A 19,831-nucleotide genomic window follows, 5' to 3' on the forward strand; every position below is an offset into this window, starting at 1 on the left:
CCATAAAGTCCAAAGGTTATTTAATGCTGCATACCAGAGTTGAAGGAAATACATCCTTTACATCATATTCGTTCAAATTGAATGAGGCCTGAAATGGGGTTCATAATAACCACTATCTATTAAACGTCCTCAAATTCAGTTTATGGGCATACGTTCAGATCTATAGAAAAATATATAATATATTGAATTAAAGTAAAAATTTTGCGGCGACTTTGTTTATAGAATAGTTTTATATGCTCATCTCTACCAAATAATCACATAATAGACTTATCTATCGACTACAAGAAATTCTTCCGCAATTTGATTTTTTTCAGCAAGTAGATAATGGCGATGTCAAACTCTGTTAATCTTGTAGAAGCGCAAATTCCTTGTGTTTGTCATCTGTGTGAAGACGAAAAACAAATTAGATGGAAATGTCAAGATTGTTCTCTTTTGATGTGTGATAAATGCAAAAGGAAAGAACACGTAAAATTCAAAGCAGCCGAAAAACATACTAGTAATGTCATCAAAGTAGCAGATATAGGGAAGGATGGTTCGTTTCAGCCAAATCTGTTTGTTTTGTGTGATAAACACCCTGAACAAAAGATTTGCATATTTTGTAAGAAGTGTAATCAGTTTGTCTGTCCTGTTTGTCTTTCCGAGAAACACAGAGACCATTATTTTGAGAGTTTGAAAGTCACTTATGAGAACAAATTGCAAAGTTTAAAATACTTCCAGGATAGACTACAAGAGGATTTGGATTTTCATTTATCTTGTGAAAAAGAACTTAGTTACAGGACAAAATCAAATGAAAATTTTTACGAAAATGCGAGAAAAACAATTTTAGAACAAGAAGAAAGGTTAAAGAAGGCAATTGGGAATGAAGCTAAGTCCAGACTTGAAATTCTTGAAGACCGAGTTAAAGAAATGAAAATAGCGACAATAAAAGCACAAAACAAAAACGACAACGCACAAAAAGAAGTAGGTGCAATCTTTGACGTAGTTAATTTAGCTATAGATACAGGTAGCCTAAAATCTGTAATCGAAACAGAACAATCGGTTAAGGCTTGGATAGAGCCCCAAAAGACTGATCGAGTTATTGATATTATTCCAATAGAACTAAATTGTGGTCCAATCGACCAAACTCAAATTTCGAAAATGTTTGGATCGTTAGAAAAAGTTTCGGATACAGTACAATTTGAAGTCCTTCATTCTTACAGAAGTAAAGCCATTTTCAATACCATACAGCCTTGCAAAGATGGTTCAGTTTGGGTGAGTAATAAATACTCATGCCTGAGGAATATGGAAGTTTGCAATGAAATTCAACAACGACAAGAAATTAAGGATATAAGTGTTGAAGAAATGCTCGAAAGTGATGAAGGCGAAGTCATTTTATCCCTTACTGGACATTCAAAACTTGTAACATTAGCAAACGACGGTAAACTAAGGGATTTTATAGATTTTTCGCCACTAATTGCCCGGCCACTTCATATAACAAAATCTGGTAAGATAGTTATTGGTATTTGTGAAGAAATTAGTTATAAATTGTCAACTTATAGTGTTAGACAAATCATCATTTTAGAGGCGAGTGGGAAAAGATTGCATACATTTGAATTCGATGATGAGCATAAACGAATATTAACGTATGCTCTGAAAGCAACAACAAATATCAACAATGATTTGTATGTGATTGACAAGACTTCTAAACACAAACACGGCCGACTTCTGTCGCTTGCTTATCCAAATAAGGTAATGTGGACGTATACGGGAAATACAACTTTAAATGCAACACTTCAGTTCAAACCGAATAGCCTTGCTGTAACTGCAACCGGAAATATTGTTTTGTTAGACACCGATACTAAAGTTCTACATATTTTAGATATAACAGGTGCATTACAAACCTTTGTATCTTTATTAAACTATCACGTTTTTAGCCCCGAGTCTATGTGTATTGACGTCCTTGGGAGAATGTGGATAAGCTGTGGAGGATTGTCCTCAGATTCTTATATGACGTATTTTACTAAAATATTTCAAGGAATGCTCGTAGTTATGTCTTTTACTGGGTTTTGAAATTAAAGATGAAATTTATATTATGCTTTTGTTATTTAATTTTGAATACAATTCGTTGAATAAAGGAATACATATGATACATGGCTTATCTTTGATAACGAAACTAACGTTTTTTTTGGGGTCAGTTATGAGATGCCAAAGATGCCCGTCCAAATCGACTTTAGTGTAGGGTGTAAACATACGTAAATATGTCAGCTTTGTATTGATACTTTATTTTTGTTCGTTTTGTTTTCCTTTCTTGAATTGAATAAAATACAAAATTATCTGTGTGTTGGAGTGTGTTCTTTTTGCAAAATAAATACTTACACTGACGAACGCCATTTGTTGTGTCGAAATTTCAGTACCATTTCAATATTTTCGTTGACCTAATAATGTATTCCTTTTGATGTGGTTTTATCCATAGAAAATGGATTTCAACTGAAAGCATTGTAAAAACAGTGTATTAACACCAACTTAAGATCACCTTTTGAACCTATATTACGACAATAAGTAGTACTTTGCATGGACGGAAAAATAAATGTCACAAAAACACAATTGGCCACTGCTTGTAAGTTCTTATAGCATGTTAAATATAAAGTAACACCATATGCTTGTAATTTCTAAATTAATGATAGATATTTTATCTAGTCCTTCTGAAGCTCAGTGATTAGGACGACGAAACGCGCGTCTGGCGTACAAAATTCTTATCCTAGTATCTATGATAACCCTTTGTCTCTGTCTGTAGTGATTCAGGATTTACTGCCAGAAATCTATGTATAATAGGTAATGCAGGAATTTCGATACGACAAATTACTCAAACTATTTTTTAAACTCTCTAATAAATACAATTATCTTACCTCCTATACATTTCTAGCAATACGATTGTTTAAAAGCGTCCGCGTGGAGACCGTGTATATTCAATATTAGGTTAGTAGGGAGGCGGGGCTGAATTCAATACACGGTTAGTAGTAGATTTTCGACTTTGGCACTGTTTGATTATTTAAAAGTATTGAAAGTTGTGTTTAATATTGTTATATCAAGGTTATTAATAATAATAAATTGTTTGCAGTATTTTTTTTACTGCAGACCAATGGAAGAAGGTTCTTAAAATTGAACACTTGAACACTTTAGTATAGAAATAAGAAGATGTGTTATGATAGCAAGTGAGACAACTCTAGTTTAAATTCGTTACACATTGTGCTAGTGACATAATTTTGATGTATTTGAGCCTACGATTTTGCAATTTGATTAGGAACTTTCCTTTTTAAATATTCCTCAGAGTTCGGTATTTTTATGATTTTACTTTTTGTTAGTTCTCTTGGGGTTATGTTGTTTAGTTGCTAGTTTTCTTTGGGTTCGTGTTGCTTTTTTATTTTTAACTGCGATATGCTTTTCCTTTTTGTCAATGAGAGGATTTTTATGAGCTTGGGCTTGTATTAGTACAACACAAGTCGGCAAGTAAGTTATTACTCATTGAAAACCGACTATACAAAAATCACAGATTCAGTCAACCTGAATAAAATTACTATAAGTTCAATACTTTAACGATATAGAACTGAAACAAAAATCAGACAATTCCACAACCATACGTCCCTATTGATTTTTTTTCAATATATGTTTTTGTTATCAATTTTAATCCGTTGTTTTTTGTCGATTCATTAGTTAATACACACTTTGTCCTGTCAAGGCTTTTATAGCGGACTATATGGAATGTATTTTTCCTCATTGTTGTGTGTTGTATGGTTAACTTTATAGCTTTACCTCATCGACAATCATACAACATCTTAATGCTATACTACTTCTCTATAGAAGACACGGGGTTGGTATAAAAAAAGTGCTGATTGTTTTAGGAAACAGTTTGAGATTTTTTTTCATTTCTTTCACTCCCTTCTATGATTTATATATTTAATCGTATCAATGTTGGTTTGATATGAATTACAAAGTTTGGTGTTATCTAAACATTTTGGGTTAGCCTTCTCCATTTTCTTTTTTCTTTATCTCTTATTGAATAGCAGATATCGGTAACCTCTAATCAAATTAATTAGTTATTATGTGTTTATATGTGTATTCTATGGCATATATTTTAAATGGTAATTCACACGTCAACGGAACCACTGTTAAAGTTTATTACACATTTTACGTTTCCTTATAATAATTATTTAAATTCAGTCTTGAAACTATTTATGGTAGATTGAGTTTTTCAAATTGACATTGTGTTTTGTTTACCAGGATATATATCTATTACATAAGTGGTAAAAAAAAACCACTGGCGTCTCCTGTAACACCAGCCTTGTTTGTGAGAAAAGTACAAAAATTGAGTGGAAATGCATAAAATGCAATTATTTAATGTGCGAAGAATGTAAGAATAATATTCATACTAAATTTCATGAGGACCATACAGTTATAGAACTGTCAAAAATTGGAACAAAGGAAATAAACGAACCAAATTTGCATATACTTTGTAAAACTCATCCTGAGTTGAGGATAATTTTTTTTTGTACGACATGTCAACTGCTAGTATGTCCATCTTGTGATACAAATAATCATAGTGGTCATGAAGTTGAAAGTTTGAAAGACCTTTACAAGGAAAAATTTAATAGTTTGAAATACTATCGAGATGAACTTAAAGTCGAACTCAGTTGTCATGTAAAACGGGTATTGAGACGTAGATAAACTTAGAGAATAGCTTGTACGAAAGTGCCAAAAAAAGCTATCTTACATCTTACATCAAGCAGAAAAGATGAAAGAAATGGTAGAAAATGAAACGAAAATTCAACTTAAAAAACTTGAAGATAGATGGAAAGAAATTAAAGACATACAGGAAGCAGGAAGTTCCGGCATAAGTGCAAAACAAGATTTAAGTACGAAAATCGAATCATTGACAACATCCCTTGATTCTGGTAATTTAAAAAAGTTAACAGAGACAGAAGTCTCTATCAATACATGGACACAACTGAGTAAGTCATACAGAGATGCGCATATTAATTCAATGAAATTAGAACAGGAAAATATTAGTTAAAAACAAATTTCTGATATGTTCGGGGTATTGACTGATATCCAGTAGGACCATTAGGTAAAAGTAGAAGTACTTGGTTCATTCGACACTGATATAACGGTATATACTATTCAACCTTATTTAGATGGTGGTATAATGGTGAGTGACTATGACACTTGCTTGAAAATGATAGTTATGGGAACAGACGGCATTGAACAAAAGAAAGAAATTAAGGATATTGATGTTGTAGAGATGCTAGGAATTGATAGAGAAGAAGTGATTCTGTCTCTTGAAGGAAAATCAAAGCTTGTCAAGTTGAGAAATGACGGAACAAAACAAGATTTTCAAGATTTTGAAGAATTGCTTCCTCGAGCTTTACACTTTACAAAATCCTGCAAGATCGTTATAGGAGTATGTGAAAAAGGTCCATTTGAGTTATCAGAAAATAGTATAAGACAAATAATCAATATGGAGCTCAGCGGAGATATATTACACACGTTTGAATTTGATGATGACAAAAAGCGAGTTGTTACATACCCGTTGAAAGCAACCTCGCACATTAATAACGATATGTATGTTATTGACTTACAGGAGCCCGTAAGTGGTCAAAGTCGGATTATATCACTTGCATATCCAAATAAGTTTGTGTGGGAATACAAAGGCGACAAAAGCATAAGTTCGCATTTTAAACCTATGAGCTTATCTGTTACTTCAGACGGTTACATTGCTGTGTTTGATACAAAATTCTTACATATCCTTTATACAAAAGGTACCTTAAAAGCACGTATTGACACACAAGATAACAATATACCGAACCCAACTTCAATGTGCATAGACGCGAGTGGTAAAACGGATTGGGTGAAGACATCGAACATATTCGGTCTCCCTGTTTAGATCGAAACCCATTATTTCACCATGGATCACATATTAGTCGTGAATTTTTTAGGCTTTTGACGGATACATATACATATATGCAAGCACCTTTATTTGAAACCCATTCTTTTGATTTTTTTAAATTCTTACACAACACATTCGATTTGCATGCAGGTAATGGAAAGTAAACCATACATGAAAATAGTGTGATTTATATCTCGACACTCTTAGAATTTCATCGTGTTCATTTTAAATGCAAAGCATTTCTTTTGAATTTTTTAATTCTTACAATACACATTCGGTTTGCATGCAGGTAAAGAAAAGTAAATCATACATGAAAATAGTGTCATTTAAATTTCGACACTCTTAGAATTTCATCGTGTTCAGTTTAAACGCAAAGCAGCCGCAAATTTCATACTGTTCTCAGATTATCTCAGACTTTTTAAGACTGAAGTAAGTTTTTTAATGTGACTGATTGACATTTTACATTTGGAAAACATGAGTTATTTATAACATGTTATCATATTTATACTGAGTAGCTTTGACTTATTGCATGTACTATTAAATTTTGATTCGAGCGTCACTGATGAGTCTTTAGTAGACGAAACGCGCGTCTGGCGTAAATGAAATTTCAATCCTGGTATCTATGATGAGTTTATTTACATCGCATTTGTGTGTCTCCTGTCAATCTGATCTGTGCCGACCTGATGAGTAAAGCTCACATAAATGCTTAATCACAGCTCCCTCTGTTTCTAAACAGATAATTTATCTTGAATATGATAACGGCAGATTTTACAACACTTCATGGTGTTTAGCTATGTTCTTAAACCTTAAGATATCAGTAGTAATGTCAGTTAAGTTCCCTCCCCCCCCCCCTCCTCAAAAAAAATAATCCAGGATGCATGTTGAACATATTTAGATATAACAGTATGACGTAGAACCATGCCATTTCCATGAGTCAACCCGAATGCACGTCCGCAACCTCAAGACGTGACGAAATTATATGAACGATCATTTAACATGAGCATGGCCCTCAATTTTGATTATTCAATTCAAAAAATTCAAATTCAAAAAGCCAATTTTTTTTTTAAATCAATTTAAAAACTAAAAATTCAAAATTCAAAAATTTAAATATTCAAAAATTAAAAAAATTAAATATTCAAAAATTAAAAAAATTAATAACTTTCAAAACTAAACAACACATTTGCATAAATGAAACTTTTTGTGAAAGGAAAATACATTTAGACCATTTTGAGCCAACATTCACTTGTCTATGAGTTTGCGTTAAAAATTCAGGATTAATGCGCTACATAGTACACTAATTTAAGATTTCCAGAAAACCTGGAGTTATTTTGGTAATACCTGTGTTTTCAAGATCAGAAATTAATTTTTAGACTTTAAACATTGGTTGAAAATTGGCATGTAGAAAGGTGAAACATCAACAATTCAGGATATACCTGGTTTCCTTGAAGTTAAACTTAAAATTTAGAAAGCTGTGAAAATTGCAAAATTTAGTTGAACAGATAGGGATTTTTAATTAGTGGTCTGACACCTTTAATTATCGTTTTTCTACCATAATTACATAAGCGAGGATAACACATGCGACTATGCATGGTTCCTATAGGACACAAAGGCATGATGATTAATCTATTGTGGAACGAAGAGAAGCGACACACAAAATGTAGTCTTCTCGTTTAATAGTATAGATTTACGTCATAAAGAGGAATACATAAAAAAAAACTGACAATTTTTCATAATAAAGGAATTAAACAATGTATCATTTTGATGAAAATAAAGATAAAGATGTTCAAAGTCAAGAGGTTGTAACTAAGTGTGTATGCTTATTTGCTCTCAATCACTTTCTATTAATCTGGCCGTGAATTGTTTTTCTTTTGATTTGTTTCACAGTTTTTCAAGAAGGTTTTTTATGGCTTACTTTGCCGTATTGGAAATTGATCTTTGTTGAAGACCGTACGAACAGTGCCCTGTATTGGTTTACCTCGTCGTTCTTTTGTCATTTATAAGATATCTACTTTTGTTGTCTCCCTTCACATGCATGAAATACTTGCCACAGGGTTTTAAGCGAATTAAAATCAATCAGTCATCCTTTTCTGAAAATTTGCCATACATAAATATTTTAAGAATAAAATCTAAATTATTGTTAGTACCCTAAGAAGGTTTGTCGCAAATATGTCCCCTTCTTATGATAGGTATTTTGATAATTCACGAAAAATACATACGATACAGTGGGGACTTTAATAACTCATAAATCGACAAACAAAATTACAAAGATTGTCAAAATCGAAAAAAAAGAAATGACGAACAAATCCACAATACACTACGTAGGAAACTGAATAACACGAACTTAACCTAAATCCAAGTCTGTGCTAGGAAGCTTCGGAAGGTTAGCATTCTCTGCTCCCAATGTGGCACACGTCGTGTTGATCCTGCAAATAGAAATCCTGTGAGAAGTCTCATTCGGTGATGTCATAAAAAAAGAATTCACAACGCAAAAGAAGTCGAGATCGTGATTCCGACAATTGGAAATTTATCCGAGGTCATCTTTGACACAGATATTTCATTTTGGTCAATCAACTCGTGCTGATCATAATATTTTCGAAAGAATGACGTAAGCACTTAGAACCCTTGGTTCAATTGATTACTTAAACATAGACATAGTGATAAAACGAAACGACAATGGTCGGATGTATTATGACTTCAACAAAGGAATGCATCAATTGATCTCAGAAGATGTGATATGAGTGACAACTCTCCATCCAAGTCACAATGAAAACCCATCACAGGTCAAAGTATGGTCTTCAACACGGAGCCTCGGCTCACAACGAATAGTAAGCTATAAAGATCCCAAATGTGACCAATGTAAAACAATTCAGAGCGGGCAACCAACGTTCCAATCTATATAAAAATCGAGAAACGAGAAACACTTATGAACGACTTCATCAAACGAATGAACATCAGATTCCTGACTTAAAACAGGTGCAAACAAAAGCAGCGGGTTTCAACATTACAACACAGAAAGACACACTTTAAAATTGAAATTTAAATGACTTAACTCACTCAAAAAAAAAAATAAACACAAGTAAACATAAACTAAACGAATAAATTTGAAAGCCCATTATTAAAGACTATTGCGGAAATTATACCAAATATTCCGGAAGCAAAAGTTCGCAGTAAAATTTGTGCAAAAATGGTTTTTGGTAGCTCCAGATGACAGAAGATATTTCGAAACTCTGTGTATAAAATTAACTCCAGTTAGAATGTACCGATTTTATAGTCTACCAGCATCAGAAATATTCCAAAAGCCGATGTCCAAAAATTTCGACGATTTTTAATAAAGGGTTCAGTTCTATATATAACAATTAAAAAAATGACATATTGATATCGGATAATTAAAGATCTGAAAGACATTCTAAACTATCTCAGGACCTCCATGATTTGGAGCACCTGAGATCACCCCCAGTTATGGATGGGGTTCGTGTAGCTTAGTCTTTTACATGGTGTCTTGTGTACTTCCATTTGTCTGTTTGTCTTTTAATTTTTAGCCATGGCGTTGTCAGTTCATTTTCAATCTATGAGTTTGACTGTCCCTCTGGTATCTTTTGTCCCTCTTTTGATTTCAATATATCTCAAAAAATTTCACAACCTTTTTGATTTGAATTACGAGGCCCTTAATATTTCAAATGCTCCTTGCATACAACAATTACAAATGTTATTATTAATTATATATGTAATAAGACTTATCGTGTTTTCTTAATTTTACACATGTTTAACGTTACTTAAAAGTAATTCAGCATATCATTTGTATATTTATCAATTATGTAATTCTATTTTTTGATAAACAACTCTTACATCAAAATCTGGGACAAACACCCTTGACATATTCGTTTAAATTGAAAGAGGCCTTGATTGAGGATCAAGTAAACTTCACTCCACAGAATGTCCACGAATTCCGTTTGTGGGCATACACAATCATAAATTCCAGTGAAAAATAAATGATTTGTAAAATTTAAACAAATAAAAATCATTGTTATGACGTTTTTACTATGTATTATAAAAATGCACAACCTCATTGTTATCTATTGACTTAATATAACCTAGCACGTAATCTTTCCTCAAATCAATTTTATCTAGCTTACTGAAAATGGCGACGTCAAATCTTGGAGAAGCGCAAATTCCTTGTGTATGTCATTTGTGTGAAGATGAAAAAGAAATAAGATGGAAATGCAAAGAATGTTCCCTTTTGATGTGTGATAAATGCAAAAGGAAAGTACATGTAAAGTTCAAGGCAGCTGACGAACATACTGTCATCAAGGTAGAAGATATAGGGAAGGATAGTTCGTTTAAGCCAAATCTTTTTGTTTTGTGTGAAGAACATCCTGAACAAAAGATTTGCATATTTTGTAAGAAGTGTAATCAGTTAGTCTGTCCTTTATGTCTTTCTGAGAATCACAAAGATCATTATTTCGAGGGTTTGAAAGACGCATATGAGGAAAAATTTCAAAGTTTAAAATACTACCAGGACAAACTTAAGGAGGATTTGGCTTTCCATTCATTAAGTGAAAAAGAACTTAGTGTGAGGACAAAATCGAACAAGTCTTTTTACGAAAATTTAAGGAAAACTATTTTAGAACAAGAAGAAAGGTTAAAGAAGGCAATTGAGATTGAAACCAAGTCCAGACTTAAAATTCTCGAAGACCGAGTTAAAGAAATGAACATAGCGACAGTAAAGGCACAACATACAAACGTCAACGCACAAAAAGAAGTAAGTTCGAATTTGGAATCAGTTAATTTAGCTATCAATACAGGTAGCTTGAAAACTGTAATTCAAACAGAACAATGTGTTAAGTCTTGGATAGAGCCCGAAAAGACTTATCGGGTTATTGATATCAATCCAATAGAACTAAATTGTGGTTCAATTGACCAAACTCAAGTTTCGAAAATGTTTGGATCGTTAGAAGACGTTTCGCATACAGTACAATTTGAAGTCCTTCATTCTTACAGAAGTAAAGCCATTTTCAATAACATACAGCCTTGCCAAGATGGGTCAGTTTGGGTGAGTGATAAATACTCATGCTTGAGAAAAATGGATTTGGGAAGCGAGATTCAACAACGAAAAGAAGTTAAAGATCTAAGTGTTGAAGCTATGCTCGAAAGTCACGAAGGAGAAGTAATTTTATCCCTTTCCGGCCAATCAAAACTTGTAACATTAACGAACGACGGTAACTTAAAGGATTTCATAGATTTTTCGCCATTAATTGCCCTGCCACTACATATAACAAAATCTGGTAGGATAGTTGTTGGTATTTGTGAAGAAATTTCGTATAAACTGTCAACAAGTAGTGTAAGGAAACTAATCATTATTGAGGCGAGTGGGAAAAAATTGCATACATTTGAATTCGATGATAACCAGAAACGAATATTAACATATGCTGTGAAGGCAACAACAAATATCAACAATGATTTGTATGTAATAGACAAGACATCTGAATACAAACACGGCCGCCTTCTATCGCTTGCCTATCCAAATAAGGTAATGTGGACGTATACGGGAAATACAACTATAAACTCAAAACTTCAGTTCAAACCTAATAGCCTCGCTGTAACTGCAACCGGAAATATTGTTTTGTTAGACACCGATACTAAAGTTCTACATATTTTAGATATAACAGGTGCTTTAAAAACCTTTGTATCTTTATTAAACTATCACGTGTATAGTCCCGAGTCTATGTGTATTGACGTCCTTGGGAGAATGTGGATAAGCTGTGGAGGATTGTCCTCAGATTCTTATATGACTATTTTAACTAACATGTTTCAAGGAATGCTCTTAGTAATGTCTTTTGCTGGGTTTTGAAATTAAAGATAAATTCAATGTATCGCTTGTGTTAGTATTTACTTTTATGAATCAATTTCAAAGAAGTGCAATTTGTAATCTTAGACATGCAGGAAACACATTGTTTATACAACTCGAATTTGTTCAAATTGACAACAAAATGATTATTGCGTCAGTAACGGGATTTCAGAGATACAGGTTCGCGTCTTCCTAATTTTTGTGGATGTAAAAAGTAATGTCAGAAAAATACTGAACTCCGAGGAAAATTCAAAACGGAAAGTCCCTAATCAAATGGCAAAATCAAATGATAAAACACATCAAACGAATGGACAACAACTGTCAGATTCCTGACTTGGTAAAAGCATTTTCAAATGTAAAAAATGATAGATTGAACCACGGGGGGGGGGGGGGGGGGGTCTCAACATGGGATTTTGGGTACAGGTGTGCAGCTGGGATTTTAAAAACACCCCCCATTCATATATTGAATAATTGTGAAATCCCTACCTATACATATATTTCACAGCGAAATCATAACCCATTGATATATTTATCACCCATTGATATATCACAATCGGTCAATTACTACCTATTGATATATTTCCTCGGTAAAATTGCACCCCATTGATATATTTGACGGATCAAAAAAGGGACCCATTCCAGCGGCACATATGTATATACCTTTATATAGGAAGAGACCCCCCCCCCCCGTGGATTGAACCTGGTTTTATAGCGCTAAACCTCGCACCTTAACGACAGGCGCATCAAATTATATCATTTGACAACGATGTGCGAAAAAATGTCTCAAATAGAACAACAACATGAATCCCACCAAAACTGGGGGTGATTTCAGGTGCTCCGGAAGGGTAAGCAGATCCTGTTTTACATTAGACACCTGTCGTATTGCTCATGTTATTACAAAGCCTGAAAATAGTCTAATTCGGTAGGTCACATTCGTGAAAAGGGAAGGGGATGGTATGAAATGAAATGGTTACAATTGGGAAGCTGAAATCATCTCTTTGGTCGTAACGTTTTGTTTTCAACCGACCCTCATAGTCAATTTCCAGATTTAAGTCCTAATCAAATGGCAAAATCAAAAGCTTAAACACATCAAACGAATGGATAACAACTGTCATATTCCTGTCTTGGTACCGGCATTTTTTTATGCTGAAAATGGTGGATTGAACCTCTTTTTATAACCTTAACCTCGCACTTGTATGACAGTCGCATCAAATTCCATTATATTTACAACGATGCGTGAACAAAATAGAGGGGAAAAAAAGTTAAATTGTCAAACATATGCCACCACGTCTGCTGGGTATTGATTGCTTTTTTTTAAATTGGATAGTAATACTTATGAAGGCCGTTGTTATGGTGGAATGTCAATACATTTTCATATGCTATTTGACCTAATAATGTGTTGTCATGATTTAATCATTGTAAATGGATTTTAACTGATAGTATTTCCAAAGCACTCGGTACACAATTGACTACAGGTAACTTTTTTGATTGTTATACCTTTTATAGTGTCATTCAAGAATATTGATAACGATAACAAGTCATACCGTGTTAGCATGGTTATTCGAAAACATGAAACTTAAAATGTCCACTGCGAGTTGAAATCACGTGATGCTTTTTTTATTCTGAATAAAACAATAAATTTTATATTATGAACCCCTCTAGTAGAGCAGGTCGATCTTGTTTTAACATGCAATTGATGACAAAAGCATGTCCACCAAATTGACTTAAAAACACAAAAACGTACGCATATATTAGAATTACAAAAGTTCCATCAGAAGCAATAACACAAATTCATGGAATTGTTATAAAGTATAAGGATTTCGTGCGTATTTTTGGACTGAACGCTATTTAATTATCCATAGACATATACATATTACTTAGTATTACGTGTCGGTCAGTTCTATCAAGATCAAAAATGGCTACTTAAAGGCTCTGCAGGAAGTGTCGTGAAATGCCAAACTTTGAAGTTCTGTAAATGTTGATATCGACGTTCAAAGTCAAGGTAGCTGTCATTATGGTCTGGAAATTGAAGTGTGATAGTAAAAAAAGCCAATCCACTTTACTCAATAAAGTAGCCGAAAAACACATTAACACCGACCTAAACTGATTAGCACAACGATAACCACGATTGGTGAAACTTAAGCTGTGCTCTCTATCTTTGCAAACATTGAATATTCGTTATATATAAAAATGAATAATTTTCAAACCGCCTCTCTGACAACTTAAATTGTAATAGTTATCAAAGGTACCAGGGTGATAATTTAGTACGCCAAACGCGCGTTTCGTCTACATAAGACTCATCAGTGACCTGGGATAAGAAAATCATTAGTTTTTCGAAAAATTATAAGTTTTGTTAACAGGAAATTTATAAAAATGACCACATGATTGATATTCATGTCAACACTGAAGTGCTGACTACTGGGCTGGTGATACCCTCGGAACGAAACGTCCAGATATGCAGGACTTTTTTCATTTTTTATCAATAAATTACTTTTCACCATCGGTGTAATCGTAGTAAAAAATATCTAGGTCAATCATAGTTTCACCATTTATTCAACTAGATGCATTTTACTTGCGAATTTTTTCGGTTTTCTACGGATAACTTTAACTGCTTGTACACAGTATTTTGCTATAGTTATAGACCTGACACCAGTAATATAGGTGCTAGAGCATCCGGCAGCCTTCTCGAAAAATGTGATAAACTCGAACTAATACTATTGCATGCTCCACAAAGTTGTTTGCCCTTATAGTGAAAGTGGAAATCTTACTGTGATGCTGATTTGATTTAAATCACAATTATGAGGTCATCCACGTCATAACAATTACTAAAGTAAATGGCGACGATACAAAAGTGGGATCTGGTTGGGAAATGTGCAAATGGGCCTCAACTACTCTTAGTATAAACATACCATACCGCTGGCAATTCGTATGTCCTACATACGCAAACGAAATCGTGAGGAAGTGAACAAAGCAGGCACTTGCAAAATAAGGAGAACCGAGAGTTGGGACTTTTCATTTAGACAGACAGATTTAATAGGGCAAACAAACATGTTGGAACATTATCGTATCATTCCTATTAACCGCACACACCATAATGATGAAAGTGCACGCTAGTTTTTGCGAACGTCTATGCTCACACGCCATCTAACAGTAAAAGTAGGAGTGATTGTGTCTTTTAAAAATTTGCGGGAAAAAAGACCAATATCCAACCATAAAATCTATCACGAAACAGTTATAACCACACTGAAGAAAAGTGCATCCTCAATACTAAAAAGGTAAACAACAAAAGAACGGCCTTCTTCTCTAATGAGAAAGGTAGATATGCTAGATATACTTACTAGAAGTGGGATGAGATGATTGAAGCTGTTAATTTTCTCCTTAATAATATTTATGTACGTTTCGGCAACAAAGATTATCGACAGGTTGTAGGTATCTCTATGGGCACTAAATGTGCCCTTTCATAGCAGACTTGTTTTAATACTGTTACGAATCACAGTTTATGTGACTAAACTCAGTAAAGACCCGTCGAAATTGCATTCAATAGATAAATTCAACAACACTTACCGTTATCTTGATGATGTTTTTTCGTTAAATAATCAAGAATTTTCTCAATATACTGCTGAAATTTACCCCAAGGAACTTACTTTATAAATCAAATCTACACGGTAATAACTGTCCTTTCCTAGATTTAGATATTTCGGTTTTAAACGGGAAACTCCCTATTGTTGATTTTCCATTTTTAGATGGTTATGTTCCTTTGGCACCATCTTACTGTTTTCATATTTCACAGCTCTTTCGCTATGCCAGTGTCTGTTGTGACGTTTTTGATTTTAACGAACTTAATCTATATATTACTGGTAAATCATCAAGCCAGGGATATCGTTACCATAAATTACTTAAATAAAGGCAACAGTAGTATACCGCTGTTTAAAACCTTTACTAAATTTTTCCATAGATATAAGATTTGGTTTTGAAGTTTGTTTGTACCTGTAGAAAACTTATTTCAAACGGGATAGGACATTTTTACGGAAATGTTGTTTAACCGTGCCCGGAAATTAAGAAATGATTCTTGTAAACTTATCGCTCCTTTAAATAAACTTATTCTAAAAGGTTACCAATTCAACACTGTTATTAGATCATTGAATATTGTTTTTATTGGTATAAATATTGATTTTGTTATCAGTAAATTAAAAGCAAACTAAATACTACTAGTATGCTATTTACATATACACATTCATGGATATTCGATCTGTCGATACCTGTATCTTGCCATTGCACAAGGTTATGTTTTTTTCTGACTGTTTATGACGTCTTTACACTAAATCCATTGGATGTTGGATGGGTACGGATTGATAATTTAGTCTTAGATGCATGATTTTTATTAGTTGTTGGTGGTTTTGAACTATCTGTCAGTACTCTCAGATCTGTTCCTAGTGTCTTTTTGTTGTTTGGATGTACAAGTACCCGGCCACGTCCACTTGTATTTTTGTCCATCTGAGTTGTCTTTTTCAACTGATTTTTATAGTTCGTTCTTATGTTGTACTGTTATACTACTGTCCCAAGTTAGGGTTAGGGTTGGGATCCCGATAACATGTTTAAACCCGCAACATTATGTATGTTTGTGCCTGTCCCAAGTCAGGAGCCTGTAATTCAGTGGTTGTTGTATGTTTATGTGTTACATATTTGTTTTTCGTTATTTTATTTTTTTATATGAATAAGACAGTAAGTTTATCGCGTTTGAATTGTTTTACATTGTCATTTCGGGGCCTTTTATAGCTGACTATGCGGTATGTGCTTTGTTCATTGTTGAAGGTCGTACGGTGACCTATAGTTAATTTCTGTGTCATTTTGGTCTCTTGTAGAGAGTTGTCTCATTGGCAATCAGATCACATCTTCTTTTTTTATATTCTTAACAATTTCTAAAATAAAAATAGATTTCTCTGTTTCGAGAGGATATAACTGATATGAATTGCGTGTGTACAGTATTTGTGATATAGATTACTTTGCCCTGGTTATGGAACTGACACCAGGAATATACTGCGATAAACTCATGTCCAATGATATCGATCATGTTACTACTCAAAACTCTACAGACATTCGATCGTCACACGGACCTAAGATACCACGAATAGTTTACTGTCAATAAAATGGTAATAAATGAAAGGTCCAACCGCATATGTGACTATCATGAAATGGTTAATAAATTCGAGGAAATATAAATTCAAGTGTCATAAATCTACAATCATATAAGTGGTCCCCATATGGTTTCAGTAATTATTACCTTAGCTGTAACTGGTAACTTTAAGGAGTTTTTGGTCTGCAATGCTCTTCAACTTTATTTGGCCTTTTTAACATTTTTGATTCGAGCGTCACTGATGAGTCTTTTGTAGACAAAACGCGCGTCTAGCTTTAATATAAAACTTCAATGCTGGTATCTATGATGGGTTCATCTAGAATGTTTAGAGTATTAACAGCTGGTCATTTCCGCTGTATAGAATTCAAATCTTGAACATTAAAAAAACAACATTTAATTTGAGTAGTAGTAATTTGATACTCGGATATTTAAAAAAAAAAAAAAAAAAAAAGTAACAGTAATATACCGCTGTTCTAAAGTCAAAATTCGATTGGAGAAACTAAAACCGAGGGAAACACATCAACTATTAGAGGAGAACAATGAAACAACAGAACACTGAAGTGAAACAAAAAAAATTAACATCATTGCAACATATATAGAAACGAACAATTAGATAACAACTATCATATTCTTGATTTAGTACAGGACATTTTAAGAAAAAAATGTTGGGGTAAACCTGGTTTTTTTTTGTAGCTAGCCAAACCTCTGTACTTTATAGTTATGTTTAATATCGACTAAAATGACAATATTACATGACGAAATATAACTAGAATGAATTAGATACGAATTTGCATGCCAAGCAACTGGACCCTGTCACTGATTTTCTATCATTATACTTGGAATTCAAGATATTAAAAACAATAAATTGCAGCATATAAAGCTTTCTTTTTTAGAGATTGCGTGTGGTTAATTGGTGGCGACAAGAAGCACGAACTTTATTAAACATGTCGCTCACCTTGGTCTATGTGCATAATAAACAATGGACACAGATTAATTCTTGACAAATTGTGTTTTGGTGATCATGATGTGTTTGTAGATCTTACTTTACTGAACATTCTTGTTGCTACAATTATATCTATCTATAATGAACTTAGCCCAGTAGTTAAAAAATGACTAAAAAGGGCAATAACTCCTTAAGGGGTCAATTGACAATTTTGGTCATGCAGACTTATTTGTAAATCTTACTTTGCTGAACATTATTGGTGTTTACAGTTTATCTCTATCTATAATATTATCCAATATAATAACCAAAACCTGCAAAATTTCATTAAAATTACTAATTCTGGGGCAGCAACCCAACAACGGGTTGTCTGTTTTGTCTGAAAATTTCAGGGCAGATAGATCTTGACCTGATAAACAATTTAACCCCTGTTAGATTTGCTCTGAATGCTTTTGTTTCAGAGATATCAGCAAAAATCTACATTCACCCTATGTACTATTTTTAGCCATGGTGGCCATCTTGGTTTGTTTGCAGGGTCACCGGACACATTTTTAAAACAAGATACCCCAATGACGAGTGTGGCCATGTTTGGTTAAATTTGGCCAAGTAGTTTCATCAGAGAAGATTTTTTAAAAGAATACTAAAATTTTAGAAAAATGGTTTAAAATTGGCTATAAACGGCAATAACTCCTTAAGGGGTCAACTGAAAATTTTGGTCATGTTGACTTATTTGTAGATCTTACTTTGCTGAACATTATTGCTGTTTACAGTTTATCTCTATCTATTATAATATTCAAGATAATAACCAAAAACTGCAAACTTTTCTTAAAATCACTAATTTAGGGGCAGCAACCCAACAACAGGTTGTCCGATTTGTCTGAAAATTTCAGGGCAGATAGATCTTGACCTAATAGACAATTTTACCCCTTGTCAGATTTGCTCAAAATGCTTTGGTTTCAGAGTAATAAGCCAAAATCTACATTTTACCCCTCTGTACTATTTTTAGCCATGGTGGCCATCTTGGTTAGTTGGCAGGGTCATGCCACACATTTTTTAAACTAGATACCCCAATGATGATTGTAGCCAAGTTTGGTCAAATTTGGCCCAGTAGTTTCAGAGGAGAATATTTTTGTAAAAGTTTACAGACGACGGACGACGGATGTCGGACGCCAAATGATGAGAAAAACTCACTTGACCTTTTAGGTCCGGTGAGCTAAAAAGTAGATGTTGTATAATTAGAAATGATTCAACTCTCCACAACAGACCAAATAACACAGAAATTTACAGCTACAGGTCACCATATGGCCTTCGACAATGAGCAAAGCACAAACCGCATATTCAGCTATAAAAGGCCCGGAAATCAAGAATTCAAACAAGAAAAACAAATATGTGACACAAGTCCGTATCTCTAATACCATAAGTAATAGGTCAACTATATTTGCTCATATGGAACATGACTATTATGTGATGTAAAACTTATCCTATTGATAAATTGGTAAATGTTAAGTTTTTATATTTTTTGGTTGGTTATAAGGACTGTAAATGTTCATGTTCGTCTGGCAGGTTTCATTAGACCTTGACTTTTTATGGTTCCATGAACAATGTTAGGTCTATGTGATACTTTGATTAAATTATTCATCTTACAGATCTTCAAAATAGATTCAAAATTACAAACATTAAAACAGTCGCTACATGTCAGTGTGTACACTCTTGTATAAATAATACATTGTATGTAGTATTTATTTTTACTGAAAAAACGCAAGTGAAGTTGTTTTACAATAACAGTAATATTTATGTTCAATTTCAATTGATGGACAATGCTATTAAGATCCGTGTTAAAGTTGCTTTCATAAATTTGTGGTTTGAAAACGAAACAAAACTGGGTGATACACATAGACAAAACCGGATGATTATGTAGTAAACAACACTGACCAAACCAGCCTCTTCCATTTTGACATGACCTATTTCTATCATTCAATACACAGACATACA

At 33.5% G+C, this 19,831-nt stretch overlaps 1 protein-coding gene across 1 annotated transcript; it reads left to right on the forward strand.

Annotated features, from left to right (window-relative positions):
• Positions 1-211: 211 nt before the first annotated feature.
• Positions 212-2,067, forward strand: LOC143080585 (uncharacterized). The gene has a single exon (XM_076256496.1). The coding sequence runs from the start codon at positions 325-327 to the stop codon at positions 2,047-2,049; it is 1,725 nt and encodes a 574-aa protein (XP_076112611.1). The 5' UTR covers positions 212-324; the 3' UTR covers positions 2,050-2,067.
• The last annotated feature ends 17,764 nt before the right edge of the window (positions 2,068-19,831 follow it).

The sequence above is a fragment of the Mytilus galloprovincialis genome, chromosome 6 (assembly GCF_965363235.1).
Source record: "Mytilus galloprovincialis chromosome 6, xbMytGall1.hap1.1, whole genome shotgun sequence".
Taxonomy (NCBI): domain Eukaryota; kingdom Metazoa; phylum Mollusca; class Bivalvia; order Mytilida; family Mytilidae; genus Mytilus; species Mytilus galloprovincialis.